The sequence below is a fragment of the Rhinatrema bivittatum genome, chromosome 11 (genome assembly GCF_901001135.1).
Source record: "Rhinatrema bivittatum chromosome 11, aRhiBiv1.1, whole genome shotgun sequence".
In the NCBI taxonomy this organism is placed as follows: domain Eukaryota; kingdom Metazoa; phylum Chordata; class Amphibia; order Gymnophiona; family Rhinatrematidae; genus Rhinatrema; species Rhinatrema bivittatum.
In genome coordinates this window covers 84,866,330-84,885,991 of record NC_042625.1, presented here as the reverse complement: position 1 = coordinate 84,885,991, position 19,662 = coordinate 84,866,330, and the positions used below count along the sequence as shown (strand labels likewise).

Below are 19,662 nucleotides of genomic sequence, written 5' to 3'. Positions count from 1 at the left end.
AGGGCACACTCATTTTAAATAGTTTTCCGCCTTCCTGTGTTAATTACTTGTTAATAACTGGCAGTGGTACTTTATTAGTGGCAATTGATCCTCTGTTAAGGGGGGAACTTTCAGGATGACTACAGAGATGCCCAGAGTAGCCAGAGACAAAGGAAAAATGGGGCAATTCAAGATGGCGTCAGAGTTTGAGCTGGCGCTTCATGATCTGAAGGGAAGAGCCGATCAAGGAGATCTCTAAGAATGGTTCAGCGGTGTTAGAAGATAAATTAAGAAAATTGCAAGCTTCCATTGACGAGTTTAAGGATGGCATGGAGTCAAATGTTCGCCGAGTGGTTGGCCTGGAGAATCCGGGTGGCCTCCCAGGAAATGACGACGCACTGTTTGGAAGCTGAAATAGCAGCTAAAAAGAGAAAATGCAAATTTTCTGGAACGACTTGAGGAGCAAGAGAACAGAAATAGGCACGATAATCTCTACTTAATTGGGGTACCTGAATCGGTCAAGGATCCTGATCTCATGCACTCGCTCCAGGTATGGCTGCCCGAGGAGTTGGGCCTCTCTCTGGTAACAGAACCTACTGGGATAGAACATGTGCATAGGGTTGGGCGCCCCCGATGCAGCAAAATAAGCCGAGGCTAGTTGTAGCAAACATACTAAATTTTGATGACAAATTAAGAATATTAACGGCATTTAAGAAAAGATATGGATCTAATCCTTTAAAATATGAAGGCTCGAGGCTGTTACGTTTTAATGACTACTCAGCTAGAGTATCCAAAAACAGGGGGGGCATTCTCCCCTATCTGCTCGGAACTGTTTTGTAAAGGCATAAAATTAGCCTTGCAGTCCTCGGCAACTTTAAAAATATTTCACAAAGGCAAAGTCGTTGTTGTACAGGCATTGGAGCAATTTAACCAGTGTTAGGATCAGGACATATTTTCTAACCTTGGTTCCACGTAAACCGATGTGATATGTCTATTCATGAACGTCGGTATAGAAAAGTTCTAAATAAATAAATATGATTACTGATGGCGATACGAATCAGGCGTTGAGTCTGTAATAGCACTGATGCACTAAAATATTTTGGTTTTTTGTGGCGTGAGCTAGCAAGGCAAAATGCTGAAGAGACTGTTTCACGACTCTAGTGGAATATATATATATATATATATTTTTTTTTTTTTATTTATTTTTTTTTTTAACCGCAAAAGTTGGTTTATGGCAGTGATCTTCTGTTTTGATTCCATTGGAATGTATGGGGCAGGCTTCCCTACTTTTTTGGCTGTGGAGAGAGGCCCGGACCATTGTTTTATCTTTTCGTTTCCTTCCAGAGCTAGAGCTCAACTGACCTGAAATTAGCTGTAATTTGTGCACCACATGATGCCGTGATAGCGGTACTTTCTATTTGATGGTGCACAGTCTGTACTGGATCTGTGGGGATCCCAATATCGCTCAGCAGGAGGTGGGTTACAGTCATCAGGTGGCCTTAGTTGTGGGACTGTCTAAGGAATTTTCTCCTTCTTTTCTTTCACTCTGCACAAACACCTCCAAAGATGGAACCAGAGGAAATGGTATGGGGTTCGCTACCTCGTTGGACTGACATCGCCCTTTGCTTCGTTGGCTTGCTTTGTTATGGTCTAAGTGTCTCAAAAGCCCCAGGAAGGAGTTTTGTTTTTCCTCCAAAAAGAGCTTCAACTGATAGATATTTGGTGTATTCTGCATCTCACTGAGTCGGACTTTTTATTCAAAGGGTCATAACTCCTTTTCCAGAATAGATTATTTTTTGGGTCTCTAAGTCATTTCCAAAAATACTAACCGCATCTATTTGATACTCCTGCCATCTTTGATCATGCCCTAGTCTTGCTTGAGCTAACTTTGGGTTCCAGGGGGTCTTCTGCTTTTCGATGGTGGTTCTCATCTAAGTTATATCAAGATGAGTTTTACAACTACATAAAAGATAAATGGGATGATTATGTGAATTTCAGTGCTTTGCCTGACATTGCTGATGATGTTTTTTTGGAACGCAGGGAAAGCAGTAATGAGGGAGCATATGTGGCTCACAAAAACAGATCTAGAGACAAAGAAATTGAGATTGCATGCTTAATTGAGGTCACTCAAGAAACAGCTTATTCTCCACAAACAGATACCCAACAGCAAATTGACTGTATTAGAACATCATGAAATCATTTGCTTTATCAAAGGAAAGTACAGCATATTGTACAACACAGTGCTTCCAAAATGGTGTGGGGTCAGTATCGGAAAACCTATGAGGATCCCTTCTCTGCCTTTTGGCTAAGATCAAGTAACCTATGAGGAGAGAGTGAAGGAAATGAATATGTATACCCTGGAAGAGAGTAGGTGCAGAATGTCAAACCTTCTCTGTTGGAAAGAAATCAGTAGAACTAGTGTCGGGTAATGAAACTCAAGAGAGGACAACTCAGAACCAACGTCAGGAAATATTTCTTCAGGGAGAGGGTGGTTGGATGCCTGGAATACCCTTCTGGAGGACGTGCTGAATACCAAAACAATGAAAGAATTCAAAAGGGCGTGGGATAAATACTGTGGATCCCTAAAGGCTAGAGGATGGAAATGAAGAAAAGAGTGCATGCAGTAACTTGATGGTGCGGCAGTTGTTACCCTTAACCAATAAGCCTTGATACTGTGGGTGCATTACTCCATTATTGCTCTCTGCTTCAACGTCAGGGGGAGAAGGGGAATTGGATTCGTTCTGCACCCGAGGGCCCGACTTTTATAGACTGGGAAAACAATGTTGATGCAGCGGTTACTACCCTTAAACAACAAGGCTGTCATTGTAATGCAACTCAAACATTGCTCTCTGCTTCAGCAGCAAGGCATAAAAGGGAATTGGATTCAAACAGCAACCAACGAGGGACCTGACTTTTTTATGCTCTGGGAAATGGGGGGTAACCTACAGGCACAGGCTTACTGGGCAGACTGGATGGATCTGCCATCATTTCTATGTTTAAAAGTCTCTTATTTAGGTATGGTAATAAAGCTGGTAAATTACTAGCATGCTTGGTGAAGAATACCAAGTCTAATCATCATATCACTGCATTGACTGGTGGTCAGGGTATCGCATACACCTCAAATAAGGGGATTACTGGGATAATGTTAGACTTTTATCGTCAATTGTATGCTGGGCGATTCAGTGGAGAGAGAGCTCATGAAAAGATTTTTGGAAAATCTTAGTCTTTCTCAAGTATCTGAATTACATAAGTAATTGCAAGATAAACCTATTTCAGTTTCTGAAATTCTTTGTCATTGCCTCACTAAAGCTAGCCAGATTGGATGGTTTTGAATTTTATAAGATCTTATATGAAAGGCTGGTGGATCTATTGCTCCAAATGTATAATTGTTTGGATCATGGGGCATTTGTTGAGGAAATGAATCATGATTGTCGTATTCCCTAAACCAGGTAAACATTTGTCTAAACCGGAGTCCTATATATAAAAATATATAAAAATCTTAGCAGCGATCCTGGTAAACACCTTAGTTTAGTCATTTCTCATCTGAATGATGATCAGATAGGATTTGTTAAGAATAGACATGGAGTTACCAACATACGCAAGCTTTTGGAGGCTATAGAATCGGGGGACTAATCTAACAAGCAAGGCTTAATTGTGAGTCTAGACGCAGAAAAAGCGTTTGATAATGTTCAATGGCCTTATGTTCTGGGTACTGCAAAACTATGGTATTCTCCCAAATTTTATTTCATGGATATGAATTTTATATGCTCAACCCTCTGCCACTATTTTGATAAATGGTGTGATGGCCAAGGCCTTTTCGTTGAGATGTGGGACTAGACAGGAATGTCCTATGTCACCTCTGCTCTATATTTTGACGGTTGAACCTCTGGTCATTATTATTCGGGGTGCATCTGAGATTGAGGGTCATAAGGAGCACAAAATAAGTCTGTCTGCTGATCACATGCTCTCATTTCTTAGCAACTTTATACATTTCTCCTTAAACTTATGATGATGATGATGGGGGATTCTGCCAGTTTTATGGGTTTGAAAATCAGTTTTTCTAAATGAGAAGCTCTGCCAATCTCGCCCACCATGCAACATTTGTGGAAGGGAGATTTTCCTTTAACTTGGTCAATGGGCAGACTTAAATACTTAGGTATCAGTGTACCTAGGGACTTGTCTGCTGTGTATGAAATATTACCAAATTAATTCTTTCTTTAAAAGAACAGCTTTTGCTATGGCAGGATCTTCCCCTGTCCTTGTTTGGGTGTTGTGCGCTCTTTAAAATGTCTCTTACCTAAGTTGTGTTATAAGTGCAAATGATGCCCATTTGGCTAAAAACCAAAGATCTAGTCTGTTTACGTTCCATTGTGGGCTCTCTTATTTGGTGGGGTAAAGCTTCAAAATTTAGCTTTGCTATTCTTATATGCTCCAAAAATATGTAGGTTTGAAGCCCCCCATTTCCAATATTACAATACTGCCTGTCAATTTTGTTTTGGTTGGGAATGGTGCAGAGGGAGGTATAAATTTGAAGTTCTGGTAATTGACATCTATCCGATTTCAGCAATCAAGCTACTTTCATTCTAAACATGTCCCTCTCCCCTAAAGTCAGAAGACATGTTTTAATTAGACCTGGAGGTTTTTGTGTAAATGGTGGGGTGTTAATCCTTATGGGGTTCGTAGGCAGCCTGGAATTTTGTCCCAGTCTACAAAATGCAAACTTTAAATTGTGGAAAACAGTGTGGGGTGGTTAATATTGATGTGTGTGTACAGCATGGGTCAGGGGGCTTTGTTCTCTTGTGAGCAATTAGTATCTTGATGCTCTATTAGCACCAAGTAATTTTATCTCTATTTACAAATCAGACACTATGCAACTGAGGTCATCTCTCAAGCCTCAAATATATTTTCTCAAGATTCCTTTAATAACATAATTAAAAATTCCAAGCCATACAATAATACTTTATTTTATTGGTACACTCTGCATTTTACGTTGGAAACTCCCTCCCTTCTCTCAGTTCTTGCCAGCTCCTGGTCGTCAGCCTTAGGAACTGTAGTCACAGAGAAACAGATGTCATTATTTTGAAATGGGGTTCTCGGCAACCGTTGATGCTAAACCTCAAGAGAATGCAGTTCAAGGCGCTGCATAGGAAATACATAGGTGCAATTCTGGCGCATAAAATGAGCCTCATAGACTTGGATACTTGCACTAAAAGCCACATTCATAAAGGTTCATTCTTACATAATTTTCTTTTTTGCCCTGTCCTTTTCCCCTTTTGGGAAATGGCTTTTGTATGCTTGAAAAGATAATTAAGTGTAAACCGCCTTCTTGTGGTGATTTTTTTTTTGTTTTTGGGATCTATGAATGTGCTCTCTGGTATTTCTGCATTAAATATGTTAGAATCTTAATCTTACCGGCAAAAGCATGTATTTTCACTAATTGGATTAGACCTAAGGGTCCCTTCAGCTTGATGTGGCATCAAAGGTGAGCTGACGGGGTGCAGGTGGAGCATCTTCGTGAGAAGGTACATGTGGACCATGTTCACCTATGAACGGATGCCCTCAGGTTGTGTACCCCAAAAATTGCAACATTCTTTAAATATGAGCGGCTGTATGGTGAAAGAGTTTGGGTTTCAAGACTTGCGATTTTTCTGGGAAGGTTGCTTGGTTGTCGTGCTCCTCCGCATGTCCTTGGTATGTTCACTAGGGGACCATGGGAACTTCACTACGGGTTGAATGGTACGTGTGCATGGGTGCGAATAGTATGAATGTTATGGTTGGGGATGAAAATTACAAAATGTAGGAGTGACGCCTTTATTGGAGACTTTTGTCATTTATTTGTGTCATTAGCCAAGTTGATGATTATCTTTAACAAGGCTTTTCAGGTCTGTGGCCTTATTTCTATGCACTATGTTTGTCGTCGTGTGTTCTGTTTTGTGCCATTCCTATGTGAAGAAATAAAAATTAAAGCTGGCATTATGGAACAGCCTGAGGCTAGAGAGAGCATTTTATTTATTTATTTATTTATTAATTTCTCTTAGCTCCAGGCACCAAAGAGTCAGCATGAAATCTCAGTGGACACTGTTGTCGTAATTAGGAAATAGTGTCTTACTTGCAGATAAGCATAAAAGTATGCATTTGGGATATTAAATTCTTTTTTTAATTGAATAAAAGAACAAACGCTCTGTGGCATTTAAAATGTGGTGATCTATATGGTATGCTGACCTGTAAATATGGAAAATTAATGCAAAGGGAAAGAGACACATTTTTTTTAATTTTGTTTATTTAAATACCAAAATTAAGTTGTCTTAGCTAGTTAACTCCATACAGGTAATTTAACAGTTGAATCTCATTCATCTAGCTTTAATTGCCCTCTTTGCTTCAGCAGTAAGTTTGCTTAACTTAGTTATTTAAATACAAATTTTGAAAAAAAGCAGATTGTCCTATCCATCCACACTTGTGCCTATTTTTCACTCCCATTTTCCATTTGTTTGCTTTCTGCCATGCAGTGGTACTTGAGTCTTCGTGGTCACTACTTCTATTACAGAAGACCATGATTTTGCACCTTGTCAAGGTGATTACACTTGCTCTGCCTGATCATTGTTAATGTTTATGCTAAATCAGCCTGGAGAAACTTTTGAGAATGCTCAGCTTCGTTCACTAGGCTTTTAAAATCATCTCTCCCCTTTCCCATTTTTCATCATTTCTCAAATTCCCTCCCTTAGCCAGCCTCACTAGCCAAAGAGGCATCTTCTCCTTGACTCTTCCCCCTCTGGTAGCAATCTGCTGTGGGGCTATGAAGTGAGCCAGGGGGCCAGTGCAAGAATGCCAAGCTTGGTCTTGCAGAAGAATGCAGACAATTACTGATTTCAACTCCGGTTAAATATTAATCTCAAAATAGCTCTTCCACTGGAAATGTTATAAGAGGAGAGGTTTCTGCAGAAGCAAGCAAATTCAGTTGTGATTTCTGCATCCCCCAAACGCAGTCTTGGCCCCGAGGTGTGTGTAAAAAGTGGAGGCATTGCAGAAGGAATACCGCAGCACGAACGCAGTCCCAGTAGACTCTGCACATTAATTGCAGAAAAATCCCCATTTGTCTATTTCAGATGTAATGCGTCTCCTTCACACGTGCACACTGCCACCCCCCACCCCCCCTTCCCAAAAAACATTCCACAGCGATGCTGTGGAATGTTTAGCTCTGTGCAAGATGTCTGTAGGTTTTAGCCCAAAGGGTTCATCAATCATGCGCACCTATCTCCTTCCCATCCCCCCTCCCTGCAGCGGTGGAGGTGACTTGAAGGGGGCTTCACCACTTGACCCTTTGCCTGGCGGAAGGGAAATTTTCATCTTCAGATTACAGCAGCGAGTAGCGTGGCTCTGTACGGCGTGCCAAGATTTATGGCTCCTATTAATAAGCAATTATTCCTCAAATACATTTGTCACCCAGTCCTGTTCAGACCCTCTGGATGACCAGAAATGTTAAATGTTCTGTTAAAAGGGCAAAGACAAACATCATCTATTTAGTCTTGCTCAGGTTTCCTCGCCTGTCATTGTATTAAGGCAAATAACCATGTGACCCATAAATTGCTCCTATACATCACCTGCTGTCCGTTTCTATGAAAACACAGGCCTGTGATTCTCTCTCTCTCTCACTCCATCACGCGGATTAGAGGGGCGGGGGGGGGGGGAGGCCTGTCCTACGTTTCGGAGAGCCGAATAAACGGGATCCCCCCCCTCCCTCCCAGTTTTAAGTTGGCCCTGCTTGGGCTCATGCAGTTAATTATTGGCTTCATCCTAACGCACGCCACTGCCCCTTTTTTCGGAGGCACAGAGCCGTTTTGTTGATGTCGCCGATGTCTGGAGCTGGGCAGAGGAGGCAGCACTGAGCAGTGCTCCCGTGATGTCTTCTAAGGGCAAGGCACCGAAATCGCTCGCCTGAGTCGCCGCACCGCCTCATCTTAAACGTACCGGAAAAAAACCCAAATTGCACGGCCCACTCCGCAGGCAGCAAGGGGGGGGGGGGGGGGACTTCAGCATATCCTGAAACTGCTAAAGGCCAAGAACAGCCTGGCGAGGCCAAAATCTGAGCCAACCCGGTGGCTCAGAGACAGCACTGCGTTGCCATTTGGAACTCCATTGGCTACCAATAGAGCAGAGAGTCCAATATAAGGCGTTATGAATTTTACATAAAGCAATCCACAATGAAAATGTCGAATGGTTAAACACGGTAATAAGATTACATATGCCGCAGAGAAATTTAAGATCCGCCAATAAAGGACTTCTATCGATTCAATCTTTGGTATCAGCAAAGTTAACATCTGTAAGGGAAAGAGCACTGTCACTAGCTGGACCAACAATTTGGAACAAACTCCCTATAGAATTAAGATTAGAAACCAATGTGACCCAATTTAAGAAAAAAATGAAAACCTGGTTATATAAGCAAGCTTTTGGTGCAGAAAGAAACCATGACAGCAAAAGTATCAACGAGAAATTCACAACCATCTTTCACTTGGGCGAGTTACAATGGACCGTTTTTTCTCTAGATATGAAGGACCCGATTCACTACTGTTCTGTTTCTGTTGGGAAAGACCTTGCTTTAGCAGACCCTAAATGGGCAAATGTTCTTAGTATGTCTGGTCCAATTACTGTAGCTCCCATCGTATTGAGAGGGTTATTACAGGAGATGAGATGTAGTGGAATATAGTCTTTGGGGGGGGGGGGGGGGGGGGGGGGAAATACATTATGCCACATCTGTTATGTAGAGTTTAGTGAATGTAACAAGAGTCTCTCGCTCTCTCTCTTTCTGCTTTAGCCCTGTGCACAGTACTGGCCTGACACGGGACTTCAGCAGTACGGCCCCATGGAGGTAGAGTTTGTTTCAGGATCAGCGGACGAGGACATCGTTACTCGCCTCTTCCAGGTCCAGAATATCACAAGGGTGAGTGAGTGAGAGAGAGCATGTGCATGGCTTGCAGCAGACTGGGCCGTAACTATATTTGCAGGGCCCCAGAAAGTGAGATGGTTGCAAACCAACGCCTGGCTCCTCCTTCCTGACTTTTATGCAAATCTTTTCCTACCCTGCCCTCCGCGGCTGTTCGTTGATGTCGGGGTCATCGCCTTGCTCATTCCACTCCACGCACGTTACCCAGCCTTCTGAATTAGCTGTGATCTTCCCAAGTAAAGTGATGTTTTGGGGGAGAGGGGAGAGCCAGTGACATCGAATTGCTTACAAGCAGAGGAGGCTGACTCTCTGCTAAGTATGTGGCCATAATTTTAAAGTGACTCAGAGGGATAGCCATCTTAGTCTGCTATAGCAGAAATGCCACGAGGCGCGCGGTGGGTGGGACCTTGAGGACTGACCAATTTATTGAGGCATGCGACTGACGGGAGCGGACTCTGGCCTGGAAAGCTCGTGGTTCAGTAAATTGGTTAGTCTATAAGGAGCCATCCGCCTCGTGTCGGTTTTAAAGTAAACAACTCCATTATTATTATTTAATTTTTTAAAAATAAAAACATAATGAAATAAAATAGGTTTGGGGCAAAGTAAGAAAAGGAAAATTAGAAAATAAGACAAATAGAGCTGGTCAAAGAGGTTGCTACTTTGAATTAATGTCTACCCTGGGTTCTTTAACAAATAAATTATGTGGGCGTGGAAGCTTGACTTTCAATGATTCTGTGCTAAAAGGGGGACGAAATCGTTAGATGCTATCGGTAGGGCGTTGTATGCCGTTTATCTCTTAGCAAACAATTGATTCCCCTCCCTGCCTCGATTTTCGGCTTAAAATCAGCCTTGCGGCAAATTAATGAATCATTCAGAGCATCTTATTCCTCCCTCTTTTCTTTGATATAAACGGAGTCCTTTGGCACTGTTTTGCTCAGGCCTTCAGTCTAGTTTTACCCTGCTGTAACCCCGGTGTCTCACCTGGCCGGTCCTCTCCCCTCCCCCCTGCAGTCCAGTGCAAACTAACCAATATATATTTAATGGAGTATAAATACCAGACCCTCAAAAATAAATTCATTGTCTGTGCTTTAGAGGTAAGCTTTCAATACCTGCATCTGAACAGGTCATGCCTTTATTAAAAAAAAAAAAAAATAGTGGAACTCTTCACATCCTTCACCCTCCAAGAAGAGTTATGCTTATTTAATTAGTGTTTGGTATTCCTCTGAATGTATTCTTAACAGAAAATGTCTGATATGCTGCAGACTCATTTACAGGAAAACCAAAGGGTGGTTATTCAAAACTTAAAAATTCACTCACTTATGAGGAGACTCAACACTTACCATGCTCATCTCGGTGAAACCACCAGAATATTGATCCAAGGAATGTTAGCTAAAAGCATAAAAAAAAAAAGAGAAGGCAATATTTTTTTTATTGGACTTAATGTTTCTTGACCGGCTTTTGAGAGCTAATGCTCTCTTCCTACGTCGATTCCTGGTAATGTCATCTTTTGCTCATTCTCAGGCCGATACAGTAAAAATCGCGGGAGAGCGCACAGGCCACTCTCCTATGCGCGTGATTCAGTAACTAAAATTATTCAAATTAGGGCCCACGGTAAAAAGAGGCGGCTGTCAGCGAGTTTGGCAGCCGACGCTCAATTTTGCCGGCGTCTGTTCTCAAACCCGCTGACAGCCATGGTTTCGGAAACTGGACGCAGGCAAAATTGAGCGTCCAGTTTTCAAGCCGCAGGCTGATTTTACTTTTTTTAAAAATATTTTTAACTTTTGGGACCTCAGACTTAATATCGCCATGATATTAAGTCGGAGGGTGTACAGAAAAGCAGTTTTTACTGCTTTTCTGTGCACTTCCCGGCGCCGGCAGAAATTAACGCCTACCTTTGGGCAGGCATTTAATTTCTGAAAGTAAAATGTGCGGCTTGGCTGCATATTTTACTTACTGAATCGCGCAGGAATAACTAATAGGGCCATCAACATGCATTTGCATGTTGCGGGCGCTATTAGTTTCGGGGGGGTTGGACGCGTGTTTTCGACCCCTTACTGAATAAGGGGTAAAGCTAGCGTGCCCAAAACGCGTGTCCAAATGCAGGATAGCAGTGCGCTCGACCGGAGCGCACTATACTGTACCGGCCTATCTGTTCTGACCTGAGGAAGAGCGTATTAGCTCTCAAAAGCTAGTCAAGGAAATATTAGGAATATAAAGGTATCACCTTTTATATTTTTCTTTTGTTTTCATTAGGAATGTGCATTCGTCACATCAATTTAGCAGGTACGCGCGGGAAACAGAGTATGTGTGTGTGGTTGTTTTTTTTAATGAGATACACACATGCTATCCATTTTTCCGCATGTACTGGGAAGTCGGTGAGGTAGACACATGCCCGCTGAAACAGATGTCATGAATGCTTATCCCTAGTTCTTTGTTAGTCCATTTGAATGCATGGAAATAAAGGTTAACATGACAGGCAGACAGACAAATCCCCAGAGGGCAAGAGCCTTTGCCGGTGTGCCCGCCCAACGAGAACTCTCAAACCAAGCCATCTTGTAGTTGCAGGAAGGGCATCTGGTGGTCCGCCATTTTCAGTACCTGAGGTGGTCGGCATACAGGGACGCGCCGGACTCCAAGAAGTCGTTCCTTCATCTGCTGGCACAAGTTGAAAAGTGGCAGGAGGAGAGTGGAGAAGGAAGAACGATCGTACACTGTCTGTAAGTAGTGGCGAACACCTGCCAAGGATGATCGTTTGACCGAAGGGGTTGCTCTTGTGTCCAGGCTACAATGGGACCTGTGCACTCCTCTCCCTCCCCGGTTCCACCACTCACAAGGTATCTTCTCTTGAACAGTCCCTGATGCAAAGCTTTGTAACATGCACTTAAGTTATGAACAAGGTGATCGAATTTCCCCTTAGCTATAGCTTTTCCACTATGAATTTTTTTTCTTTTTTTTTTTAACCTGATTTTTACTGAAATTATTATTTTTTTTCTTAATGGAGACACATTGCTAGCAGCATTTTGTGCAAAACTGGACTACCCGCATAGCAATGCACCCCTTTCTATGCTGCAGGATTCTCTCTGCCTGCACTAAGAGTCTTCGGGAGTATGTTTCAGCTAATTGAATCATAAAGGCAGATGAATTGCAATGGTTTAAGCGTATGGTGCTCTTTGTGCTATAAAATTTAAAAAGATTTTTGATGGATAATAGATGGGACATTGTTGGACTGATTAGGCTTTGGAACCATCATTAACAAAATGTTGATAGAAGTCTATCTTGTGGGTCATCATACAATGAATCGCTATGTGGCTTTTAAGCTTTTGTGCAGCTTATATGTTTAACAATTTTTCCTTCTTTTCATTGGATTTTTTTTTTTTTTTTTGCAAGTCAGCTAATTCATATCTGGTTTCTTGCAGCTGTGCGTGAGGTTCTGTCACTCTTGGGTAGGCCTGCTCCTCCTCACCATGTGTTCACATAGCCCTGCCGCCACTCCCAGGAAAGAGGCCCTATCGCTTGTGACGTTTTTACTATTTATTTATTTTTTTGCTCATGAAGGTTGCGAACCCTATTAGCAATCCTGTCTATAATTTCTCTCGTTACGTTCCATTTCTCTTCAAAGATCTCTTGGATTCCTCTGCTCCATAGGTGGTGACTTTCCCATATTCCAGATGGAGCTTGACTCAAAATTTAAACAGCTAAAGTATTAACTCCTGTTGTAGGCTGCAAAATATTTTTTTCTTGGAACAGAAAAGATGGTGTGAATTCTTGAGCTTTCAGGACAACAAAGGTCCCCCAAGTGATAGTCACATTCTTTTCAAAAACAAAGATGTTGCTAAGGTTCAGTAGATGACACTCCTACCGTAGCCAGGATTTAAGATTGATTTCCTTTCTTCAGGTTTGACTCATGAGCAGCTGAATATGCCACAGTTCGGCACATGTAATACATCTTAATTTTGCACCACTCAATAAGATGCTTTGCCTTTACGAGTTGGTAACAGCATTTTCAATTTAAAAAACATTATTTTTAAGTTGATGCTGCAATTCATAGAATATCACTCTACCACTTTCTTTGTGTAAAGCTCCTTGTTTTTGAATGTTTTATTTTGCAGCCGTGTTGAAGGAAATTTACTGTGCAGCTTGCACACTTTCTGTTTTATTTTTCACTTTCTCCCTGTGGTCAAGACCTTTAGTGCAGCCTTTTCCAGCCCTCTCCTGTAGGCAAACCTAACCAGTTCGGTTTTCAGGATATCCATAATGAATATGAATGAGAGATTTGCATACCCTGGGTCTCCCATGTATGCAAACCTCTCGTGCATATTCATTGTGGCAATCCAGAAAACCCTACTGGTTTGGTCTGCGTCCAGGAGAGGGTTGGGAGACACTGCTTTAGTGACATCACAGACATACTTTGTGGGTTTTTTTTTTTTTTTAAATGGGACGTTACTTCTGAACATCAAACAGTGAGATCTGATAAATCTCGGAAATTTCTGGGTTAAAAAAATAGAACTGAGGTCAGCTCAATTTAAAAAAAAAAAAAAAAAAAAAAAAAAAAAAAAAAAAAAAGTTTGGCCCTGCAACTTCTTCCTGTGTTTTCCAGCTCAATTGGACTTAGCCTCTTTTAGGCCATGCCACTATGAGCTTTCATTTATAAGTAGCTGATGTCCTATCCCCTATTTTTATATTCCCCTCCAATCTGCAGAGTCTAGTCACTGCAGCAGCCCCATTCTTGGCTCGCCTGGGGCTCAGACCCAGGACCTTTGTACGGCAGCACTGGCATGGACCCTGCCTAATGGCAAAGTGGGTTGGGAGATTCTGAGTGGCCCCGGAGGGGAGAGTCCCAACCACACTACCTGTTAAGCTCAGAGTGCATGCTCCCTGGCTGTGGAAGCAGTCCTGTGCATCCTAAGTGAAGATGCCTACATCTAGGCTAGGCAGGAGACTTGTTCTGGATATTTGTGAATAAAGGTTTATGGGGAAGTCCGAAGGAGCAGGAAAAAAAAGCAAAAAAAAAAAAAACCCCAAAAGTCAGAGAGGTCAGATCAGTCTACTCACATCCAATTCTGCATAGTCAATGGCAGTGTGAGATTTTTTTTTGTAATTTCACAAACAGAAGCTTCAACGGTATCTCCCAGTCAGGGTGATCCAGTACCGAGCGGTAGGAAGAGCTGCGTTAGTGCCTACGGCACCCACGGTTACCGCCCGCACAGTGCAGCTCACCTACCGCTCGATCCTGAAGCCTAATTATATGTAAATGTAAGCCGCGTCCGAAAAGCCTTAGTCCCGCGCAACCCAGGATACTGGATAGAGCGCCTATACAGGATCCTGGGTGCGCGGGCCTAAGGCTTCACGCCACGCTGGTATCTGTCATTTCAAATGTCATTTGAAATGACAGATACCAGGAAGTCTGGTCCGATCGGTGCAAAAGTAAGTTGCTTCGCCGCTGTCAGTGTCGTCCCCCCCCCTCCTCTCGGAGCAGGGAGCGAAAAGCAGCCTTGCTCCGGGAGGGGGGGGGGGGGGACACTGACGGCGGCGAAGCAACGCAGAAGCAACGGCGAAACGACTTTTCAGTGTCCCCCCCCCCTCTCGGAGCAGAGCGCGAAAAGCAGCCTTGCTCCGGGAGGGGGGGACACTGACAGCGGCGAAGCTTTCCCCCAGCCCGGACACCGGCAAAACTTGCTGTTTTGCAGCCATGAGCCACGAGCAGGAACGCGAAGATCTGGCTCCGATAGCTCCTCCCGACAAGATGGCCGCCTGCACGGGGAAAGAGTACAATTGGCCGCTGAAGACGTGACATCACGACATCACGTCTTGAGCGGCCAATTGTACCCTTTCCCCGTGTAGGCGGCCATCTTGTCGGGAGGAGCTATCGGAGCCAGATCTTCGCGTTCCTGCTCGTGGCTCATGGCTGCAAAACAGCAAGTTTTGCCGGTGTCCGGGCTGGGGGAAAGCTTCGCCGCTGTCAGTGTCCCCCCCCCCTCCCGGAGCAAGGCTGCTTTTCGCGCCCTGCTCCGAGAGGGGGGGGGGGCACTGAAAAGTCGTTTCGCCGTGGCTTCTGCGTTGCTTCGCCGCCGTCAGTGTCCCCCCCCCTCCCGGAGCAAGGCTGCTTTTCGCGCCCTGCTCCGAGAGGGGGGGGGGACACTGAAAACTCGCTTTGCCGTTGCAGTCTCCGTGGCAGCCCCAGTCCGGACATCGGAGGGGGGCTGCAACGTTTTTTTCGCTTTTTTTTTGGCTTCTGGAGGAGGGGAGAGGACTGGGGCTGCCACGGAGACCAGCACCCATGATCGCGGCCGGGGCAGGTGAGCGGGGGCTGGGGGAAAGCTTGCCACCTACCCTTACCCATGCCTCTACCGCCTGGGTCAGGGTAGGCGGTAAGTTTGCAGGTTAAACGCGCGACAAAACGGCAGGGAAAGGTAGCGTTAGTCGGGGCGCGGGTTACGGGATGCTAGGGGAATAGCTAATTGGCTCGTTTGCATGCCATATCGCGCTAATTCGCTCGTTTGCATGCAGTATGCATGCCGCGGGCGGAAGGGGTTACCCGGGGAATTTAGGACGCGGTAGGAGTAGGTTAAAGGGGATTCGGGATCGCAGGAAGGGCTAACGCGGCCGAAACGTGAGTTAGAAGCGGCTTAGGAGCAGGGTAAACACGGCCGCACTTTACAGGATAGGCCTGAGTGTGCTTATAGGATGTGCACATCCAAGGTGTGCTGAGATGGAAAGTTCTGTAAAGTCTATGCCAGGCCTCATTCTTAAGAGCCATCTTAATAACTATGCAAGCCCTACCCCCCAACCCACTCATACGCTCCCCCACCCAACAGCATAATGAGATGTCAACTCTTCCAGGACAGCAGGGCATCTCTGTAAATCAAAAAATTAATTACAGTCCTGTCTGTCTTAATTACTTCAAGGATAATTTGAGATCATCCTTTTGATGCAAATTTTTCCCCTCCTCTCGCTCTGCTCCAAGGGAAGGGTAAGTGCACTGACAGGGTTGAACTGAGGGTGTCTGAGGCAGTGCATAAGCTGGACACAGCAGAGGAAGCAAAGCCAGTGCCGTGCCTGAAAATTAATGGCTGAACAGCTGGCTCCAGTTTCAGGGCAGGTAGTAGCGTGCTTCTCTCTCTAGCTGCAAAAGCAACATGGTTTTTCTTTTTTTTTTCTTTTTTGTGAAGAGTAAAATAGCTCCTGAAATAGTTTTATAGCCACGCTCATTTGAATATCTTTGCATTGCATGTAAAAAAAAAAAAAAAACACCCTTCATTTTTTAGGTTAGGTTGATTTGAAATTTGCAAACAATGTTAGCAGTGATGCACAGGTTCTGAAATGGTTCTGTGAAATTGGAAGGATTCCAGCGGATACCAATGGGAAGTGGGCTGATAGAGGTGACAACGGGTGGGTGCTTTACCTAAGAGGGGGCCAGCAATGTCTGAACCTGAAACAGAGCCGACGTGCTGTTGCCTCCTGGGTTCTGGAGGGCAGAAGGAAAGGGGGACCACGGCTGCATTCAGTGGGGGCATCCGGATCTTTCTGCCTGCCCCCTCCCTTTCTGAGGTCTGTGTTTTTTGGGTTTTTTTTCCCCTCTCTTGCCAGGAATGGAGGTGGCCGCAGTGGCACATTCTGTGCCTGTGCCATGATCCTGGAGATGATCAAGTGCCACAACTTGGTGGATGTTTTCTTCGCCGTTAAAACTCTCCGGAACTACAAGCCAAATATGGTGGAGAGCTTGGTAAGTGGCATCCAGTCTTTCTGTTTTGTGTGCCCTTTTGTCCCTTCCTCTGTCTCCCGCTTTCAACATGATCATCCTCCTTGTCTTAGTGAAACCAGAACTATATGTCCCTACATGCAGTGGAGTTAAACCAGGACTGGAGCAGCCTTGCCCTGAAAAATGGAGCCACCTGGCAAAGCTCCTGCTTCTAATGCAGCATTAAGACATGGCAGAGGGCTGGATTCCCAGCCGTTGCAACAGATGTGAGGTGATTTCTGGGGACAGAGCCAATGGCGGCGTCTTGATGTTGCCAGCGCCCGAGAAGTGCTGCAGTGCCTGGGAACATTACAGCCTGTAGCACTGTAATGATGTTATAATGGGTAAAGGCAGAGAGCAGTGGGCTGAGAACCAGGGAAGCCAGAGTTCAAATCCTATTTCTCGCACTGATGTTCCCTGTGACCTTGGCTAAGTATTTCCCATTGCCTCAGGCACCCAATTGGATTGTAAGCTCTTTGGGGGGGGGGGGGGAATGTGTGTGTAGATGCTATTTTGTACATTGCTGCATATGACTAGCAGTGCCTTAAGAATGTGATGTGGGGACAAAATCACAGCCTTGCTGCATTTATTGCCATTTTCCTAAGAGAGAAGTCTGAACAAACCTCTGGAGAAAACGAAACTGACAAGTCCACATTGCTCACTGCAGCTTTCCCAGGCCTTCTTAAAGGTGCTTGAAAATTGCAGTGAGTGTTGGAAGATGCATATGACTAGCAGTGCCCTAAGAATTATAGAATTATAAGTAGTAATGTTTTTACAAATTTTCTTCCCATGACGTGATTTTTTTTTTTCCCGTATTCATTTTGCCAACACACAACTGCAGTGACCCAGCCATTACAACATGCTTACAACAGGCCAAGGCATGTCTTGTCTTCTCCCATTATGTCTTACATGCAGCCCCTCCTCACTGGCCCACGGGGCATGCTCGGCTGCCAGTATCTAGTGGGTGTGGCACAGCAGTGATGCTTTCTTTTTGCTCTCTCTCTCTAGGAACAGTATCACTTCTGCTATGACACAGCCTTGGAATACCTGGAAGCCCTGGAGACGAGATAGCATCGGCCCAGCTGGTCAGAACAACGCATTTGTACGGTCGTGCCAAACCTGCCTCGTGCACCTGAACTGTGAGCTTAAAGCTATCTGTGGATAATAAAACAATTACTACTCAAGAAAACTAAAACTATAAAAACGCAACTACAGCAAAAAAAAAACAAAAAAAAGAACACAGTGCCAAGCATCTGATGGCGTCGCCGTGGTTCTCAGTATTCTTTTTCCTGCCTCCATCTTGCCTTCTGCAGTGGCTATGGCGGAGGGGTTTGTACAGGGGTTGTGCGACTGCCGGCTCCTCCGCCCCCGTGCCTGCTGACTTGCTGACCAGCATTGCCAAAACAGAACACCCCCACTACCCCAGCCGTCTCTACGCTGCCCAGTCTGCTCTTTCAAGACCTGCGCACAAAAGGGTCCTTTGTGGTCTGGGGGGGGGCGACTTGGAGCCTTGCTGATGTGCCCTGTGCAGCCCCGCAGGAGAAGATGGTGACCGATGCTGCCGCAGTGGTGAGCAGCTTGGGGGTTTTACAAAGCAAAGCTGGAAACCTGTTTCGCTCAGCAGTAGCTGTAAATATCCAGACGATATCAGCGCGAGTAGAGCATTCTGCCGGAAACCCCATGCGGAGGAGCTTCTGCTGTTTTTCATCTTCCAGAAGACTGCCCCGTAAGGGGGGTACAGACGGTGGCATGGGTTACCAGTACCAGCTGGGAATGATGGCCTTTTATAGATCCTAGCCACCGCCGTGAAGTGAGGGTCGTGGCAAGTCTTAATATCCCTAGGCACAGGAACGAAAATGCCAAGATGTGTATTCAAGTTCAGACTCGAAAGAGCTGAGCACAAGTGGTGCCAGGAGAGAACATTTAGGGTCCCTCCCATTCCTTGTCTATGGAGAAAATGTTAAACCTGATCCTCGGGTGATGTGGGGACAAAATCACAACCTTGCTGCATTTATTGCCATTTTCCTAAGAGAGAAGTCTGAACAAACCTCTGGAGAAAACGAAACTGACAAGTCCGCACTGCTCACTGCAGCTTTCCCAGGCCTTCTTAAAGGTGCTTGAAAATTGCAGTGAGCGTTGGAAGATCACGTTCGGAAGCTGGGCAGAGCTGAGTCTCTGCAACATGGCTTGGTCTTACCCCTCCACTATTAGCGCTTCTGCTGCCAGTGCCTAGGGAAGGGAGCAGGGAGGAGGGCAGAAAGCTTAGCTGCCCCAGGCATTATTTATTTATTTATTGTAAGACTGGGGAACCCACAAAGGGCTGGAAACTCTTCGGGTTTGGGAACGGAGGCCTAATGTTGGGGAGGAAAGCGTTTGGGATAGAAACTGGCTTAGCTTGAGTTAAGATGCCTGTCATGTTAAAGGTTTGCAAGCCTGTGTCGTACATTATTGGAGGAGCACTTAAATGAATAATAATTCCTTAGTGGGTGGGGTGTATCCATGGACCCCTGCCCAGTGCCAACACAATAGGATGCTAATGCTCGGGCAAAAAATTCAAGGTAATGGAATCTCAGCTGTACAATAGGGTTTCATTTATGTTGATGAGAAGGAAATGGCAGTTTTAATACAGTTGAACTTTGTATGTTGTATATTTCTGATAAACTGACCGATTTAGAACTGAAACAGCAACACATGCGTTAGCTTGAGTTATGTTGAGATCATCACAATTTTGGTTCTACTCGTAAGATGCCAAGACATTCATGGAATAAAGATCAAAAGCAAGGTCTGTTTCTAAGGGAGTTCTTAAACAGAGAAGTACCTGTCTGTCAACCAATGATTCAGGGGAGGGAGCCAATTACTGTCTTAGGACAGGAGGAAAACGCACACTTCAGCGGCTCTGCTATACCCATGAGGAGAGCTGCAGCCAAGGAGCACAAACTCCAGCCAAATGAGAAAATGGATTTGTGCAAAGCAGAGCTGCCGAAGAGAGACAATACACAAAGCAAGA

General features: G+C 44.7%; 1 protein-coding gene across 4 annotated transcripts in view; it reads left to right on the top strand.

Annotated features, from left to right (window-relative positions):
* PTPRU (protein tyrosine phosphatase receptor type U) overlaps positions 1 to 19,427 on the top strand; it is a 339,580-nt gene extending 320,153 nt beyond the window's left edge. For all 4 annotated transcript variants that reach the window (XM_029571024.1, XM_029571023.1, XM_029571025.1 and 1 more), the window contains 4 exons: positions 8,789 to 8,914; positions 11,477 to 11,634; positions 16,505 to 16,640; positions 17,664 to 19,427. In XM_029571024.1, coding sequence (XP_029426884.1) covers positions 8,789 to 8,914; positions 11,477 to 11,634; positions 16,505 to 16,640; positions 17,664 to 17,726 — 483 coding nt within the window. In that variant the 3' untranslated portion in view covers positions 17,727 to 19,427. The remainder of the gene's footprint in view (positions 1 to 8,788; positions 8,915 to 11,476; positions 11,635 to 16,504; positions 16,641 to 17,663) is intronic.
* The last annotated feature ends 235 nt before the right edge of the window (positions 19,428 to 19,662 follow it).